The sequence below is a fragment of the Oncorhynchus gorbuscha genome, linkage group LG13 (genome assembly GCF_021184085.1).
Source record: "Oncorhynchus gorbuscha isolate QuinsamMale2020 ecotype Even-year linkage group LG13, OgorEven_v1.0, whole genome shotgun sequence".
In the NCBI taxonomy this organism is placed as follows: domain Eukaryota; kingdom Metazoa; phylum Chordata; class Actinopteri; order Salmoniformes; family Salmonidae; genus Oncorhynchus; species Oncorhynchus gorbuscha.
In genome coordinates this window covers 22,246,006-22,263,606 of record NC_060185.1, presented here as the reverse complement: position 1 = coordinate 22,263,606, position 17,601 = coordinate 22,246,006, and the positions used below count along the sequence as shown (strand labels likewise).

Here is a 17,601-nt window from a genome sequence, read left to right as displayed (position 1 = left end):
AGGAGTGTCTAGTGATTTCTGTCATGTTAGAGCAGCAGTGAGGGTGACTGTTTCTCACACACACACCCTTCATAAGCCTCATACACACACCTCAAACACACTCCTAATTCGCCTGTTATGTTGGTCCTCACACTGAGACAGAACCTCAGGGTAACTGTGGACCACTAGTTCTACATCAAAATGTGTTCTGTTTACCTAGAAGTGCTACCACTGTGTACCACAACACTTTCAAAACTCACGCCCTACTGACTAACCTCACTCACACACACACTCAATTTCCCCCCCATTCCCAAGGGGAGTTAACATGTTCAGAGAGGGAAGGGGTATGACATGACACCATGTGGGCTGATGTGGATGAATGTGACTGGATGTGGTCAGTACAGTCCCTAAGCCCCAATTCCCCCCTGAACAACAGCCCCTCAGCTAGAGAGCTAGAGGAAAAGCTGACTCGGGATGCCCTAGTATAGATTGTGTGTGTGAGAGAGCGAGAGAATGTGACCTCATTCACACCGGTACTGTATTTATAGTGGAGCGGGGGTGGGGGTCTTCCTCTTTTGTGAACTCATTGTAGTATTTTTAGAAGTGTCACAGAGTCCTTAATCACTGACCATGACCTCATATCTCCCCCCTCCTCGCACACACTGCCCCATTGTAGACTAGAGTACGAGAGAGAGACCAACAGTTTACAAAGAGCATAAGGACATACTTGTTAATAATCCTAATCATAATGTATTCGTCAGGCTTTAGGGGAGACCTTTTCAATAGAACAATGGGTTGTTACCATGACAACGGTTCTTTCTTTCCAAACTGACATGGTGGAATAATTTCATTAAGTGTGACAGTGGAATATGTGTGTCATTAATATTGACTAGGCTGTCGTAGTTCTAAAGTGACTCCTCTGCTATCACAGACGCCCTATACATTCTCCTATACCCTTTACACTGTCATGATGAAATCACACCTGTATGACTTACACACACACACACACACACACACACACACACACACACACACACACACACACACACACACACACACACACACACACACACACACACACACTAGCCCAGGGGAAATCTTCTCATCAGCTATATACGGGTAACTCAACCTTATTCGCAAATCCTACGTTGAATGTCAATGTGACATTTGCATATACAGTTGAAGTCTGAAGATTGGAGTCATTAAAACTAGTTTTTCAACCACTCCACAAATTTCTTGTTAACTAACTAGTTTTGGCAAGTAGGTCAGGACTGCTACTTTGTATGACACAAGTCATTTTTCCAACAATTGTTTACAGAGAGATTAAAGCCCTTGAATTGAATTGAATTGAGATTATTTCACTTATTCACTGTATCACAAGTCCAGCGGGTTAGAAGTTTACATACACTAAGTTGACTGTGCCTTTAAACAGCTTGGAAAATTCCAGAAAAGGATGTCATGGCTTTAGAAGCTTCTGATAGGCTAATTGACATCATTTGAGTCATTTGGAGGTGTCCATATGGATGTATTTCAAAGCCAACCTTCAAACTCAGTGCCCCTTTGCTTGACACCATGGGAAAATCAAAAGAAATCAGCCAAGACCTCAGGAAAAATAATTGTAGACCTCCACAAGTCTGGTTCATCCTTGGGAGCAATTTCCAAACGCCTGAAGGTACCACATTCATCTGTACAAACAATAGTGCGCAAGTATAAACGCTATGGTACCACGCAGCCATCATACCACTCAGGAAGGAGACGCGTTCTGTCTCCTAGAGATGAACGTACTTTGGTGCGAAAAGTGCAAATCAATTCCAGAACAACAGCAAAGGACCTTGTGAAGATGCTGGGGGATTCAGGTACAAAAGTGTCTATATCCACATTCGAGTCCTATAATAACCTGAAAGGCCGTTCAGCAAGGAAGAAACCACTGCTCCAAAACCGCCATTAAAAAAGCCAGACTACGGTTTGTAACTGCACCTGGGGAAAAAGATCGTACTTTTTGGAGAAATGTCCTCTGGTCTGATGAAACATATAGAACTGTTTGGCCATAATGACCATTGTTATGTTTGGAGGATAAAGGGGGAAGCTTGCAAGCCGAAGAACACCATCCCAACTGTGAAGCACGGTGGTGGCAGCATCAGGTTGTGGGGGTGCTTTGCTGCAGGAGGAACTGGTGCACTTCACAAAATAGATGGCATCATGATAAGGAAAATTATGTGGATATATTGAAGCAACTTCTCAAGACATCAGTTATAGCTTGGTTGCAAATGGGTCTTCCAAATGGACTATGCCCCAAGCATACTTCCAAAGTTGTGGCAAAATGGCTTAAGGACAACAAAGTCAAGGTATTGGAGTGGCCATCACAAAGCCCTAAACCTCAAGCCTGTAGAACATTTGAAAAAGCCTGTAGCCTCAAGCCTGTAGAAAACTGAAAAAGCGTGTGCGAGCAAGGAGGCCTACAAACCTGATTCACCCAACTTATTGTAGGAAACTTGTGGAAGGCTACCCAAAATGTTTGACCCAAGTTAAACAATTTAAAGGCAATGCTACCAAATACTAATTGAGTGTTTTTAAACTTCTGACCCACTGGGAATGTGTTGAAAGACATAAAAGCTGAAATAAATCATTCTCTCTACTATTATTCTGACATTTCACATTCTTAAAATAAAGTGGTTATCCTAACTGGTCTAAAACGTAATTTTTACTAGGATTAAATGTCAGGAATTGTGAAACTGAGTGTTCATGTATTTGGCTAAGGTGTATGTAAACTTCCAACATTTCTTCTTTACAATAACAATAAATATCTCCACCCTATATATGGCAAAATGTTTAGAATTGCAAAGAAATTGCTTTAAAACTGCATTATTTTCTCTGTGGCCTATGGCGAAGTTTAACTTTATTATTATTATTATTTTTTCTCCACTGTGAAGAGGGGGGCCACTAAAAGATTTTGCCCTTGATGTGGGTGGGCCTGTCATGACAAAATGATCTTATTAGCTAAACAAAACTTGTTTAAACAGCAAAATCAGCTTTGTTTACGTAGCAGGGATGAAAATGTTATTTTTGCTGTAATCTCCAAAATGCAATGCATTAGGTTATCATACCGTTGCTATAGCAACGGATGCTAATAGTTTATCAAATCCCATTGCGACTCTAGAGGGGATGTTCAGTGTGTCTCCTCATGTTAGTTGTGACTGCGTCAGACAGACACGTTGTGGTGTCACCTTTCCTTTCATGAGTGTAACTGAGCTCCTCTGTGACATCACCCTCTGCAGTGTTTGTCTGAGACAGGCATTCAACTGCACATTTGACAAGGTGCTTAGAACTGGGCGATATGGACAAAAATCCATTTAGTGATAAATTGCTTGAATTGATGCAATAACGATGAATAAGTAGAATGATACATTTCTAACATTGTCCACAATTAAACTTTTTCTTTAATGATCCTTTACAGTGCATTCGGAAAGTATTCAGACCCCTGGACTTTATCCACATTTTGTTACATTACGCCTTATTCTAAAAGGGATTTAGTGTTTTTTCCCCTTCATCAATCTATACACAATACCCCATAATGACAAAGCAAAAACAGATTTTTAGAAATATGGCATTAATTATAAATAATTAAGATTGAAATATGGCATTTACAAAAGTATTCAGACCCTTTACTCAGTACTTTGTTGACGCATCTTTGGCAGCAATTACAGCCTCATCTTCTTTTGGTATGACGCTACAAGCTTGGCACACCTTTATTTGGGAGCTTCTCCCATTCTTCTCTGCAGATCCCCTCAAGCTCTGTCAGGTTGGATGGGGAGTGTCACTGCACAGCTATTTTCAGGTCTCTCCAGAGATGTTCAATTGGGTTCAAGTCCGGGCTCTGGCTGGGCCACTCAAGGACATTCAGAGACTTGTCCCGAAGCCACTCGTCAGTGTCTTTGCTGTGTGCTTAGGGTCGTTGTCCTGTTGGAAGGTGAACCTTTGCCCCAGTCTGAGGTCCTTAGCGCTCTGGAGCAGGTTTTTATCAAGGATGATAAAGGGAAAATGATGGACACCGACCATATCGATCAGTTATCATCTCAGGCACTTTGCTGATGTCGTTGATTATGATAAGTAGCCTATACTAGAGAAATATCAATGAAATGCATTTGCTAATTGGAAAATTGATGGCTACAACCATCAAACTAGTGGTAGTAGTTTACAGTGCGTTCCGGAAATATTCAGACCCCTGGACTTTTTCCAAATGTTAAGTTATGCCTTATTCTAAAATGGATTAATTATTTTTTCCCCCTCATCAATCTACACACAATACCCTATAATGACAAAGCAAAAACGTTTTTAAATAATTAAAACTGATCCTGTTGGAAGGTGAACCTTCGCCCCAATCTGATGTCCTTAGTGCTCTGGAGCAGGTTTTTTAAAATCAAGGATCTCTGTTTTGGTTTTGGTACCCTTCCCCTGATCTGTGCCTGGACACAATCCTGTCTCAGCGCTCTACGGACAATTTCTTCAACCTCATGGCTTGGTTTGCGAGAATATCTAAAAACCTGTTTTCGCTTTGTTATTGTGTGTCGATTGAAGAGAGGTTTTCTTTTTCAATTGAATCCATAATGTAACAAAATGTGGAAAAAGTCAAGTTGCCTGAATACACTCTGGATGCACTGTAAACTACGACTAGTCTGATGGTTGTAGCCATCAATTGTCGCATTAGCAAACGTATTTCATTGACATTTGTCTAGTATAGGCTACTTATTGTAATGAACGACATCCGCAAAATGCCGGAGATGATAAGTGATCAATATGGTCGGTGTCAATCATTTTATCTTGATCATCCCAGCACTAGTGTTTAGTTCCACCACTCACCAAATTGTACAGTCCCTTTGAGAGAATGTTCTAGTGTTGAATGGCAGTCAGAGCAGTTGCATCTGCATAGCTGATCATGTTAAGTGGCCAAGATAGTGGCTCCAAATGGGCCACGATACTGTACTTGCTGCAGAGCCAAAATGGACCCAAGCACTTAACACCATTAGAGAATATGGGGCTGCTGCTGGATTTAATGGCCTGGTGATATTGAGCCAAAATAGAGATTGAACTGTGGCCTGCTGGAGCACTTAAAGACATGCTCTTCAGGAATAGGTCATTACAGAAAGGCAACTGTGATTGTGGATGGTCCATTGTGGTGAAACACTGAGCCAGAATGGAAAAAGAGCTGCTCAAGCTCTTACTCTAGTGTGTGTGTGTGTGTGTGTGTGTGTGTGTGTGTGTGTGTGTGTGTGTGTGTGTGTGTGTGTGTGTGTGTGTGTGTGTGTGTGTGTGTGTGTGTGTGTGTGTGTGTGTGTGTGTGTGTGTGTGTGTGTGTGTGTGTGTGTGTGTGTGTGTGTGTGTGTGTACTTGAACCACCTCCTAAACCCGTAACAATTTTTTTAAAGGGAATTTTGAAAACCTGTCAACTCCAGTCCCACACTAACTACGGTTATTCTACACTCACTGGATGATTTGAAAAATGTCAGCTAAATTTACCTCAACTCCGTTTACTTGATAATTGCCTTGACAACAGCCTCACGGTCAAGTGAGGGGGGGAACCAGAGCAGGTTGTCAGGGGTGAGGGGAAGGGTTGGTGACCTTTTTGTTCCTGTGTTTGCTTAGTGGGCATTCCTCTGAGGGCTCACCCAACCAGGGCCAGTCCGTGTTATACAGGGTTCCCCCTGGGGGCAAAGAGTATAACAGCCCCCTCAGCCAGACACCACCCAACTTTCAGTCATCAGTAAAGACTATCAAACTATGTCTGCATTTCAATAGGATAGTAGGAATTGGAAGAGCTCTGTGAGGTGTGGTTCAGCCATTCATGGTTACAGTTCTATACTCTCTGCATGTGGTTGTGGTTCTTCAGCAGTTCATGGTTACTCTCCCTAACGGTCCTCTTTCCTCCTCCCAGGTCCTTATGGTTGAGCTGGGTGTTGGTCCCTGCGATGCCTCCCGCCATGACAGACGACCTGGACTTGTGGGCGGCCCACTCCCAGCTGTGTGGAGAGGACCTGGTCACTGTGGACTTCCTGTTACCCACCGGCATCTACATCCAGATGGACGTGCCCAGAGAGGCCACCATACAACACATCAAACTGGTACGAGAGAGGGGGACTGTGTGTGTGTTTGAAATGTAATTATATGATATTTTGCTGGGTATTCTGTAGTTAACAGGCTTGCCTATAGCCTAATGTTAATCATTTCAGACCGCAGTCGAAACAGTGCAGTTGTAATCTTAGAACAGCATTGGAAAGTATAGCCTAGAGGCCTGTAATAGGCCTACTATGCACCTCAATGTTTGTATTTATTGTTCTTATTGTTATCATGAGGATTCAGTAGGATTATAATGATATGGATTTCTATCCACATTGTCTGTCCAGCACTACAACACCTTCAGCCTTTCAGGTTGTTAGAATCAACCCACATGGAACACATTACTTTACAATTTATTAGTTTAACATTACGGAGATTGGTTAGGATTGTTTTGATGAATGACTCTGGGTGCTGCCTGGCTGAAGTTCTGGTTCTGAGCCATTGTAAAAGGCCATCATAACAACTAGAACAAGCTGTAGGCTGCTGTAGACTGTCGCCTCCTCTCCAGTCCAGACAGACACTGTCTAATGGGTGTTATGCTGGTGGCTGTTTGTTTGTCTCTGAGCTGCACTCTAACTGCATGCAAATATCCTATGACATCATGCGTGACCCTGCTAGTGGGTAAAGGTGGGGTGAGATGTAAGCCAAAGGTCAGGAATGTAACCATACACTATAGTCTTTACCATCATGGAAGGTTTCATACTTCAGCCAATATGAATTTTTAAGATGATTTTTAGTTTGACCTTTTAAAGTGTAAATACCTTGAAGGATGGCCGTTTTTGTATTTGACCCGGTGGTGAGATCCCTCTCCCTGTGACCCTCTCTCCCTGCTGGTGTTTTCCTCATGTGATGTTTTCCTCCATTCTGAGACACTATTTCTGATGCACACACACACACACACACACACACACACACACACACACACACACACACACACACACACACACACACACACACACACACACCCACATAGAGAGACAGCATATTTTCCTCAGACAGGCTTTGTTGAATAGTTCTTGAACAACAGTGTGTAATGTCTGTTTCTCTGAATCACCCCTGGCTCCAGTGTTTCTAATGAGGGGTGACCTAACACTCCAATTCACAGAAGTGCTTGTTTGTCTGTCTGCTTTTCATATGTCTACAAAACAGAACTAACAGACTCGATGACTTGTGATCTGCTTTACAGTTATGCAGACAGTTGTGCAGACAGTTGTGCAGACAGTTATGCAGTATTCTCAGTTATGCCCTGGTAGGTAGGCTAGCCGGTAAGCTACCGTCTGGCTACCTGTTGGTGGATTCGGTTCAGGGAGGGCTAGTGAGGGCTTGCTCAGTGGAAATCTATTCCCTGGAGCCAGTAAAGAGGAGATATGGAGGAAAGCTCAGAGAAATTAAAAAGTATCTTAGTGTGACTGCAGAATGAGGGAGAATGTGAGGGAGCAAGAGAGGGAGAAGGAGAGGCTCAGGTAGACCAGCAGCAGATTAATTTATTTACCCAACTAAAAATGTTTAGGAGGAGAGTAGTCCCCAGACGGAAGGCTTGCCAGCCAGCTAACAACGTTAAACCTCAGATACTGATTTGTAGACAGCACAGTGGCAGTGTGGAGAATAAAGATGTCTCCCCTGCTCAGATGTAACGTGGGCATGACATTTATCAGGGGTGCAATGACACACCACTCCTCCATCTCCATTAGAATAGCTCTTCTTTCACTTCTATTAAAATGTGTTCTGATATTCATCCTCGACTAGCCAACAGCACCAGAACTGTTGTGACGTGTTCTCAATAAATGTTGGTTTAGATTTTTTTTTTTTATGGTTACCTTGCAAGTCCATCCAACATGCATGAAATAAAACAACGAACTGAATGTAAGAGAAAATGTTCAAGAGATACTCTTGAAGGAAATGGTAAAGTTCAATAAAATGTCTCTTAAGTGAGGCTGTTATCCAGCTACTTCAAGGTGCTTGCTTTCATTTGAGATCATAACAGTAGTAGTGATATTGTCTCTGGATGGCTACAAATAGCATGCTGGTGAAATGTGACAGATAATTAGATGTCACACAACGGATAATAACAACACATTTGTTAAGTAAAAGCAGTTATTTGTCATGTGAACATGGTACAGCCCAAGTAGTAAACTGTAATCCAATCATTGGTTTTTTACCTTTATTTAACTAGGCAAGTCAGTTAAGAACACATTCTTATTTACAATGACGGCATCTGATGCAGTAAAAGTTGAATTCCGGGAGTATTTTGTTTTAGCCTCTAAAGGTCTATACTTTGAGGGGACTTGGTCTGATGTTATGGTCAGTAAGGTGGTTATGACACAAGACTGTTTGTCTGAAGGGAAGAGAGGTGACATGACTCCTTGTCTACTCTGTCTCCATGTTTGTCTACTTCGTGCCCTTCAGCCTCAAACACACACACACACACACACACACGAACACACGAACACACGAACACACACACACACACACACACACACACACACACACACACACACACACACACACACACACACACACACACACACACACACACACACACACACACACACACACACACACACACACACACACACACACACACACACACACACACACACACACACACCCTGTGACTGTGCCATGGGACATGATTCATGTCCTGATTGGTCTATTCAGGACCTGTGTCATCATGTTTGTTCCCCTGTCATCATATGACATAACATTGTTGTTCACCCATTGGTTGTTAACATTTCAGTCACGATGATTTGTAGAACTACTGTTGTGCTTTAGAATCTGGATTATTGTGATGTGAGTCATGGCTAATCGTTTAGGTTCCTGTTGTTGTTGTAGATCATGTATTTTAGAGGCTGAGCCTGTGTCTGTGTAGCCTCTGATCATACAGGTAGATTGTGTTAACTTGTCTTGCCATGTAATAACTGTGGTGTCCCCCTCTTCTCCTCATAGCTCCTATGGAAGCAGGCCCAGTCATACCCCCTGTTTCCGTCTCTGGGGGAGATGGAGGGCCACATGTTTGAGTGTGTGAACCAGGCAGCTGTGCACGAGGAGCTGGAGGATGAGACCAGGCGCCTCTGTGATGTTAGGCCCTTCTGTCCCATGCTCAAACTGGTCACACGCAACTGTGGCCGCGCGGAACGCTTGCTCGACTCCAAGATCGGTGTGCTCATCGGAAAAGGTGACGTGCGCGCACACATGCACCCAGTAACAGTAGACCCTTACACTGATGTTTGACCTGTGGTTTGAACAGAGTAGAGATGCTCCTGGACAGTGATCACTCAAACACACAGATACTCTTTAGACACACCAGCACCATTTAATCTCTTTCTCCAATATATTGATATCCTCTTTGCCTTGGCTGTCAGATCTGAGTCTTGTCTTCAGAAGTGTCATGTCATCATCCCAGTATCAGCTGAAGTCAGGCCCGTAGGATGGAAAACAATCCGCTTAGAATGGACAGGCTCCTGATGTCTGTTATTATCATCCGTCACTCAGTATTATCTGTGATGGTGATAAGATGCTGTGCTGAGTGGAGGAGGCAAGCCAGACCACCACTGTAATGGTAGGGTGGAAAGGTCAGTCTATTGACACACAAACCCAAATATGCGCACATTCCTACATACACTAAGTCTCCCTTACATTCTCTATCTCATCCACATATACACATAGCTATAAGTGTACACACACACAGGGTCTTGTTAGTCTGAGGGTGTGTGAGGACAAAGATGGTGGGGCTCTATGGAGGTGCTCCAGGCTGCAGGCCAACCAGGCCTGTTCAGAGAGGGAGTCAGTCAGTCTAATGGAAGGAGACTCATCCCATATTGATATGCTCCCTCCTGCCTCCACTTTTGTCAGATGTGATCTGTAAAAGGCTTTTGTCAGTAAGCGGTACTCAAAACATCCCTCAGGCGCTGGCTAGCCACACACACGCTGGCTAGCCACACACACGCTGGCTAGCCACACACACACTGAAAGCACACATACACTGAAAAGCATACACGTGCGCACACACACAAAGAAGCAGACACACGCACTCACACAATCTGAGAGCTGAGGGTCATATGAATGTTTAATGGTTTTAAATGTCAACATGTTGTTTTCATCATCCAAAGTGTTCTACTGGCCCAAAATACTGAGCTCTGTTCAACTGACAGATATAGTATAATGAATTTAGGAGCTAGATTTTATAGTGACAGCGACAGTTGTATTTCAATGAAAAGAGTAGGTTAGAGTTCAACACTGTTGAGATTGGATTGTCATTTGTAATCCCTCATAAACAGGAATTGCTACTTGTTTCCACGCCAGGTATCAAATGTCAGTCACAGATGTAGTGCATTAAACATGAATGGTAATGCCTTTTAATGCAGTGCTGTTAGACCCAGTCATGCAGAGGTTATACTCTTGTTTTTCACGTGCTTTAGTGTGTGGCTTCTTATGACTGCTCACAGGTGTTCACAAACGGAACACTATCGGCAAATTCATCTTTAGTGCAAAATGTTGCATAACCTCTTGTGGCCTAATCATGATATCTTTATCACCTGCGAAGTCGTTGTGCAATGTTTATAAAGTGGTCATGGAGTGGTTATGAAGAGCTTATGAAGCTTCATGAACCATTCACAGGTCTCCACGAGCTGGACGCTCTGCAGGACCAGGAGGTGAAGGACTTCCGCAGTAAGATGTTCCGTATCAGCGAGGAGAAGATGCAGCGGGTACAGCTGATGACCTGGAGCGAGTGGCTGCAGGCCTGCTTCTCTCCGCAGCTGGAGCCAGGGGGAGGAGCCACACCCGTCACAGACGGTGTCAACGACAAACAGGCCGAGGCCAGCCTCAAAGTCACCATGCACTTCGACCAGTCCCAGGTAACTACAGTATCTGTACACACTGTGAGCACAATATTTCCTACCAGAAATACTTACATGCACACATAGCAAAATATGCCCAGCAATGGAGTGAACGAGGCCATTGTTACTCTCTTCGAGTAGTGTGTAGTATTTACAATACTATACACCCTCAGCTGTCATCAAGCAGGAGTCACATCTACAATACTATACACCCTCAGCTGTCATCAAGCAGGAGTCACATTTACAATACTATACACCCTCAGCTGTCATCAAGCAGGAGTCACATCTACAATACTATACACCCTCAGCTGTCATCAAGCAGGAGTCACATCTACAATACTATACACCCTCAGCTGTCATCAAGCAGGAGTCACATCTACAATACAATACACCCTCAGCTGTCATCAATTAGGTGCCATCACATACAGACAACAGTATGCAGACAGACACTGATTCGACAAAATATTAGGAACACTTGCTCTTTCCGTGACATAGTTTTCACCTGGTCAGTCTATGATCCCTTATTGATGTCACACAACTGTGGGAAGCATTGGAGTCAACATGGGCCAGCATCCCTGTGGAACGCTTTTAAAACCTTGTAGAGTCCATGCCCCGACGAATTGAGGCTGTTCTGAGGGGGAATATTAGGAAGGTGTTCCTAATGTTTGTTATACTCAGTAGGCTACAGACGAGTAAACAAACTCTCTCACACAATAATATACTCCCCTCTCATCTTCTCTGTTGGCTATTCCCTAATAGGACCTGGTCATATGACAGTTAACGGTCTGTTAATAGTAGAGGTCGACTGATTATGATTTTTCAATACCGATACCGATTATTGGAGGACCAAAAAAAGCCGATACCACAATTTTTTAAAAATGTATTTGTAATAATGACAATTACAACAATACTGAATGAACACTTATTTTAACTTAATATAATACATCAATAAAATCCATTTAGCCTCAAATAAATAATGAAACATGTTCAATTTGGTTTAAATAATGCAAAAACAAAGTGTTGGAGAAGAAAGTAAAAGTGTAATATGTGCCATGTAAGAAAGCTAACGTTTCAGTTCCTTGCTTAGAACAGGAGAACATATGAAAGCTGGTGGTTCCTTTTACCATGAGTCTTCAATATTCCCAGGTAAGAAGTTTTAGGTTGTAGTTATAGGAATTATAGGACTATTTCTCTCTATACCATTTGTATTTCATATACCTTTGACTATTAGATGTTCTTATAGGCACTTTAGTATTGCCAGTGTAACAGCATAGCTTCCGTCCCTCTCCTCGCCCCTACCTGTGTTTCGAACCAGGAACACAACGACAACAGCCACCCTCGAAGCAGCGTTACCCATGCAGAGCAAGGGGAATAACTACTCCAAGTCTCAGAGCGCGTGACGCTTGAAACGCTATTAGCGCGCACCCCGCTAACTAGCTAGCCATTTCACATTGGTTACACAAGCCTAATCTTGGGAGTTGATGGGCTTGAAGTCATAAACAGGGCTTGAAGCTTGAAGCTTGAAGCACAGCAAAGAGCTGCTGAATGAATGCTTACAAGCCTGCTGGTGCATACCATCGCTCGGTCAGACTGCTCTATCAAATCATAGACTTAATTATAACATAAAACACAGAAATACGAGCCTTAGGTCATTAATATGGTCGAATCCGGAAACTATCATCTCGAAAACATAATTTCAGTGAAATACAGAACCTTTTTTTTGTGTTTTTTTTGTGTGTGTATTTTATCTAACGGGTGGCATCCATAAGTCTAAATATTCCTGTTACATTGCACAACCTTCAATGTTATGTCATAATTACGTACAATTCTGGCAGATTAGGCTGCCCAAACTGTTGCATATACACTGACTCTGCATGCAATGAACTCAAAAGAAGTGACACAATTTCACCTGGTTAATATTGCCTGCTAACCTGGATTTCTTTTAGCTAAATATGCAGGTTTAAAAATATATACTTCTGTGTATTGATTATAAGAAAGGCATTGATGTTTATGGTTAGGTACACATTGGAGCAAGGACAGTCCTTTTTCGCGAATACGCATCAATTATATGCAACGCAGAACATGCTAGATAAACTAGTAATATCATCAACCATAAACTAATGATTATGATTGATTGATTGTGTAATGCTAGCTAGCAACTTACCTTGGCTTACTGCATTCACGTAACAGGCAGGCTCCTCGTGGAGTGCAATGAGAGGCAGGTGGTTAGAGCGTAGGACTAGTTGTAGGGTTGCAAGATTGAATCCCCGAGCTGACAAGGTAAAAATCCATGGGTCTGTCCCTGAACAAGGCAGTTAACCCACTGTTCCTAGGCCGTCATTGAAAATAAGAATGTGTTCTTAACTGACTTGCCGAGTTAAATAAAGATTAAATAAAGGTGTAAAAAAAATATATATATATAAAAAAATACAGATTTCCAAAAATACAGATTTCCCAAAAAATACAGATTTCCAACTTGAAATCGGCCCGAATTAATCGGCCATTCCGATTAATCGGTCGACCTCTAGTTAATAGGACCTGGTCATGTGACAGTTAACTGTCTGTTAATAGGACCTGGTCATGTGACTGTTAACTGTCTGTTAACTGTCACATGACCAGGTCCTATTAAGACAGTTAACAGTCACATGACCAGGTCCTATTAACTGTCTGTTAATAGGGCCTGGTCATGGGACAGTGGACGGTCCCCTAATAGGGCCTGGTCATGGGACAGTGGACGGTCCCCTAATGGGATAGTGGACGGTCCCCTAATAGGGCCTGGTCATGGGACAGTGGACAGTCCCCTAATAGGGCCTGGTTATGGGACTGAGCCAATCTCTGGCAGAGTGATGGCTCTAAATGGGTCATCACCACCATGAGACACTGAAGCACGTGACATCTGAGGACGCTGACACCATATCTCTTGCTTGCTCTCTTGCACTCTCCCTCTCTTCCCCTCTTCCCCCTCACCCGCTCTCGCTCTCTCTCTCTATCCCTCTCTCTCTATCCCTCTCTCTCTCTCTATTCCTCTCTCACTCTCACACACTCCTCACTATCAACCTCTCTACACACTACTGTATGTTCTATCTGAAAAAAGATATGCATCGTGCGCTAGGGTCAATAGCTCACTGCACACTACATGGCCCAAACCCTTACTGTCTTTGTTCTTCTGTCCAGGTGGATAGTGGCAGGAAGTCAGTGTGTTTTTTAGGAGTCCAGACACTAAGCCACATTAAGGACAGGAAGTGGACCTTTTATTGTCTAGAGTCTTGTTAACTCAATTGGTTGGTTGGCCTGGTTTTCAGTTGCTCTGATATAACAAAGCCTTATTTTACTACCTGTTTACATGACATTTACTTGGACATTACATTGTAAAACTGCAGTCTTTCACTAGAAGGTACAAGGTGCTATAGTTACCATTTTATTTGAAGCAATTACCCAAAAGTACACATAGTCTTGACTGTAATGAAAATGTGAAATCATTTCAATAATTTTTACTGCTCTATTTGGAACTTGACCACTCTGGCCAGTGTCACCATGGTGATATGCAGCAGGTGGTTGTCATGCCATTGTGAGTGTGTGGCGGCTGTGCCCTCACGACCAGGTTGGGCACCAGGCTTCAAGGCAGGTTGGGTAGGGGGGTGTGTGCGTTTCTCTGTCTGAATGCTCTTTAAGCCTTCTCTGTCTGACTGGGATTGTGTGTTAAGCCTTGTCTGTGAGGCAGCAGACACACACTGCAGGACAATCTACACAGCTCAAAAAAATAAAGGGAACACTTAAACAACACAATGTAACTCCAAGTCAATCACACTTCTGTGAAATCAAACTGTCCATTTAGGAAGCAACACTGATTGACAATAAATGTCACATGCTGTTGTGCAAATGGAATAGACAACAGGTGGAAATTATAGGCAATTAGCAAGACACCCCCAATAAAGGAGTGGTTCTGCAGGTGGTGACCACACTTCTCAGTTCCTATGCTTCCTGGCTGATGTTTTGGTCATTTTTGAATGCTGGCGGTGCTTTCACTCTAGTGGTAGCATGAGACGGAGTCTACAACCCACACAAGTGGCTCAGGTAGTGCAGTTCATCCAGGATGGCACATCAATGCGAGCTGTGGCAAGAAGGTTTGCTGTGTCTGTCAGCGTAGTCTCCAGAGCATGGAGGTGCTACCAGGAGACAGGCCAGTAAATCAGGAGACGTGGAGGAGGCCGTAGGAGGGAGACAACCCAGCAGCAGGACCGCTACCTCCGCCTTTGTGCAAGGAGAAGCAGGAGGAGCACTGCCAGTGCCCTGCTAAATGACCTCCAGCAGGCCACAAATGTGCATGTGTCTGCTCAAACGGTCAGAAACAGACTCCATGAGGGTGGTGTGAGGGCCCGACGTCCACAGATGGGGGTTGTGCTTCCAGCCCAACACCGTGCAGGACGTTTGGCATTTGCCAGAGAACACCAAGATTGGCAAATTTGCCACTGGCGCCCTGTGCTATTCACAGATGAAAGCAGGTTCACACTGAACACATGTGACAGACGTGACAGTCTGGAGACGCTGTGGAGAATGTTCTGCTGCCTGCAACATCCTCCAACATGACTGGTTTGGCGGTGGGTCAGTCATGGTGTGGGGTGGCATTTCTTTGGGAGGCCGCACAGCCCTCCATGTGCTCGCCAGAGGTAGCCTGACTGCCATTAGGTTCCGAGATGAGATCCTCAGACCCCTTGTGAGACCAAATGTTGGTGCGGTTGGCCCTGGGTTCCTCCTAATGCAAGACAATGCTAGACCTCATGTGGCTGGAGTGTGTCAGCAATTCCTGCAAGAGGAAGGCATTGATGCTATGGACTGGCCCGCCCATTCCCCAGACCTGAATCCAATTGAGCATATCTGGGACATCATGTCTCGCTCCATCCACCAACGCCACGTTGCACCACAGACTGTCCAGGAGTTGGCGGATGCTTTAGTCCAGGTCTGGGAGGAGATCCCTCAGGAGACCATCCGCCACCTCATCAGGATATTGCCCAGGTGTTGTAGGGAGGTCATACAGGCACGTGGAGGCCACACACACTACTGAGCCTCATTTTGACTTGTTTTAAGGACATTACATCAACGTTGGATCAAACTGTAGTGTGGTTTTCAGCACATTCAACTATGTAAAGAAAAAAGTATTTAATAAGAATATTTCATTCATTCAGATCTAGGATGTGTTATTTTAGTGTTCCCTTAATTTTTTTGAGCAGTGTATATCCCTTACCCCCTGTCTTTCTGTTATTTTAATATCTCCCCTTGTCCTCTCTCCTCGCTTACTTTGAGATGTCACTTTGTAATATAAACTCAGCAGAAAAGGAAACTTCCCTTTTCAGGATCCTGTCTTTCAAAGATAATTCATAAAAATCCAAATAACTTCACAGATCTTCATTGTAAAGGGTTTAAACACTGTTTCCCATGCTTGTTCAATGAACCATAAACAATTAATGAACATGCACCTTTGGAAAAGTCATTAAGACACTAACAGCTTAGACAGTAGGCAATTAAGATCACATTTAGGAAAATTTGGGACACTAAAGAGGCCTTTCTACTGACTCTGAAAAACACCAAAATAAAGATGACCAGGGTCCCTGTTCATCTGCGTGAACGTACCTTCGGCATGCAGCAAGGAGGCAGCCATACAGCCATACTGCTCGTTCTGTGCGTGATTTCCTGAAAGACAGGAATATCAGTGTTCCATGGCCAGGCAAGAGCCCGGATCGCAATCTCATTGAGCACGTCTGGGACCTGTTGGATCAGAGGGTGAAGGCTAGGGCCGTTCCCCCCAGAAATGTCTGGGAACTTGCAGGTGCCTTGGTGGAAGGGTGGGGTAACATCTCACAGCAAGAACTGGAAAATCTAGTGCAGTCTGTGAGGAGATGTTGTACTGCAGTACTTAATGCAGCAGGTGGCCAAACCAGATACTGACTGTTACTTTTGATTTTGACCCCCCCCCCTTTATTTCAGGGACACATTATTACATTTTTGTTAGTCACATGTCTGTTGTTGAATCTTATGTTCATACAAATGTTTACACATGTTAAGTTTGCTGAAAATAAACCCAGTTGACCGTGAGAGGACATTTCTTGCTGAGTTTCGAACATTAAGTGCACCACGCCATCTCTTTCTCTTCTCTGTCTCTCTTTGTGTTTGTTGTGTTGATGATAATGTTCTCTCCCTCCAGGACACAGCTAGTCTGAAGGTGTGGCCCAGCACCAGTCCCAGTGAGCTGATGGAACAGGCGTTGAGGAAATGGCTAACGACCCACGGCCCCGAGGAGGAGGGACGCCAGGCCGAGCAGTATGTTCTGAGGGTCAGCGATAAGCTGGAGTTCCTCTGTGGAGACCACCCCCTCATACAGTACAAGGTGACCCCTTACTCGTAGGCTAAACTTCAGTGCATACAGTGCAAAGGGACCCTAATGTTGCCCAATGAACCCTTCACCTTTAACCCCTAAACCCTCTGTAGAGTGCTTTCTTACCATCAAATTGCTCCCTTTCTCAATCTCTTAACCTCAAGTTGCTGTGCTGTGCTGACCTCAACCATTCCTTAATGATTACTATCATAATTAGTCAACTCTCTTCGACCGTAACGGTTAATGTTCCAGTCTCAATGTTCCAACGTCAGAGAGTGTGTAGTGAGCTGTCAGGTTAGGTTT

General features: G+C 43.7%; 1 protein-coding gene across 2 annotated transcripts in view; it reads left to right on the top strand.

The window, feature by feature from the left end:
• LOC123992583 (phosphatidylinositol 4,5-bisphosphate 3-kinase catalytic subunit beta isoform-like) overlaps positions 1-17,601 on the top strand; it is an 87,184-nt gene that overhangs the window by 46,638 nt on the left and 22,945 nt on the right. For both annotated transcript variants that reach the window (XM_046293839.1, XM_046293840.1), the window contains exons 3-6: positions 5,909-6,095; positions 9,037-9,265; positions 10,708-10,946; positions 17,128-17,310. In XM_046293839.1, the coding sequence (XP_046149795.1) occupies positions 5,943-6,095; positions 9,037-9,265; positions 10,708-10,946; positions 17,128-17,310 (804 nt within the window). In that variant the 5' untranslated portion in view covers positions 5,909-5,942. The remainder of the gene's footprint in view (positions 1-5,908; positions 6,096-9,036; positions 9,266-10,707; positions 10,947-17,127; positions 17,311-17,601) is intronic.